At 36.9% G+C, this 1,726-nt stretch overlaps 1 protein-coding gene across 1 annotated transcript in view; it reads left to right on the top strand.

Moving 5' to 3' along the window:
* The window catches only part of Cbr-pqn-59.1, a gene marked incomplete at both ends in the record, with an annotated part of 10,342 nt that overhangs the window by 2,595 nt on the left and 6,021 nt on the right, over window positions 1-1,726 (top strand). Inside the window, one exon of the mRNA XM_045241683.1 lies at window positions 376-696. Coding sequence (XP_045097481.1) covers window positions 376-696 — 321 coding nt within the window. The remainder of the gene's footprint in view (window positions 1-375; window positions 697-1,726) is intronic.

Raw genomic sequence — 1,726 nt, 5'->3', positions numbered from 1 at the left:
CCGTTTTTTCAAGTGGCCGACAGTGGTTTTTCACGTTTTTTACCTGCCGGACATGAAATTGAAAAAAATCCGGAAAATTTGCCCCGTAGGAAAGGCGCCCGCTGCCGTGGCNTAGGTTTCTCNCTGCGCGGGAATTCATATTTTATTTTTTTTCAACGCCGTTTTTCGGGGTTTTAGGAATTTTTTTTGAATTTTTTCGCTGTAGTATTGGCAAAATACATAATTTGAAACATTTTAAGGCTATAAAAATTTTCTGGTCGGAGTCCCCTTTTAATTTCCACTTTTTTGTCTAAAAATCCGATTTTTGGGAAATTTTGAGCTTCAAAAAAAGCTAAATTTCAGTACTTCCCCCCCTCAAATACCCCTTTTTTGCAGAAACGGCAGTATCATCTACATAACATCATGTATGGGATACACCCCATCAATCGATATGGGTCTCTACTCGGTCGCCTCAAACAGTGTTCTCTCGTTAACAAAAGCAGTCGCCCAGTCGGCGGCGAAAAAAGGCGTTCGTGTGAATAGTGTGGTGTCTGGAATGGTCGAAGGAGACGGTTCGGGAGCTGTGTGGGACCAGACGAATGGGGAGGAAGCGAGACAAATCAAACAACATTTGGAGGCGATGATACCGTTGGGACGGTTGGGACGGCCAGCCGATGTTGCTAGTTATGTCGAGTTTTTGGCATCCACGCGATCAAGGTTGGTTTTAGATTCATTTAAAAAACTGAAATTTGCTTAAAAATGCTAAGTTTTCGCTAAAAAAATGACTATTTTTAGTACAAAAATCACAGATTTGAAAGCTAAAAACAGCTATTTTGACCGGAAAATTGCTGATTTTAATCCGAAAAATGACTTATTTTGAAGCGAAAAATAGCTAGTTTGACCTAAAACTAGCCGATTTTCAGTCCTAAATTGCGGAATTTTTTCCACCTTTTGACTGAAAATTTCCAATTTTGACATGAAAATGGCTGATTTTTTCGGCCTGAAAATTAGACTGGTTTCGGGTGAAAAATCGTTGATTTTGAGACTAAATATGACCTATTTTTTCCGAAAAATTACTTATTTTCAAGCAAAAAAGTCGAATTTTGACTTTAAAAAAGCTGATTCTTTAGTCAAAAAACGTCCAATTTTCCCCTGAAAAATGACGGTTTCAGAGCCGGAATCTCATTTTTATGCCTAAAAAATTACGAATTTTCAAAAAAAAAACGCCCATTCTAAAGTTAAGAATATCGATTTTTGGGGATCTAAAAATCTGAAATTAGCTGAAAATGGCTGATTTTTAGTCTAAAAATGTCCAAAATTTCCCGAAAATTGACTGATTTTGAAGCTAAAAATAATAAATTTTCGACTGGAAAACGTCTAAATTTAGACTGAAAATTAATGATTTTCAAGCTCAAAAATGGCTAGATTTGGCTGGAAAAAGGTTCATTTACAGTCTTAAAATATCGATTTTCAGGGCTAAAAATCGTGGATTTTAAAGGGGGACTCCGACCAAAAATTTTTATTGCATTAAAATGTGTTAAAAGTTATCTATTTTCCGAATATTATTGCGAAAAAATTCAAAAAAAATCCGAAATCCCCGAAAAACGGCGTTGAAAAGGAAGAAAATTCAAAAAAAGGTGCCGCCGGGGGACGAGGATTTTCAGTGAGAAACCTAGGCCACGGCAGCGGGCGCCTTTCCTATGTGGCAATTTTTTTGGATTTTTTTCAATTTCATGTCCGGCAGGTA

Source organism: Caenorhabditis briggsae (genome assembly GCF_000004555.2).
Source record: "Caenorhabditis briggsae complete genome, chrI, whole genome shotgun sequence".
Lineage (NCBI taxonomy): Eukaryota > Metazoa > Nematoda > Chromadorea > Rhabditida > Rhabditidae > Caenorhabditis > Caenorhabditis briggsae.
The sequence above is the reverse complement of the archived record's forward strand: the minus strand, read 5'-3'. Positions and strand labels throughout refer to the sequence as shown.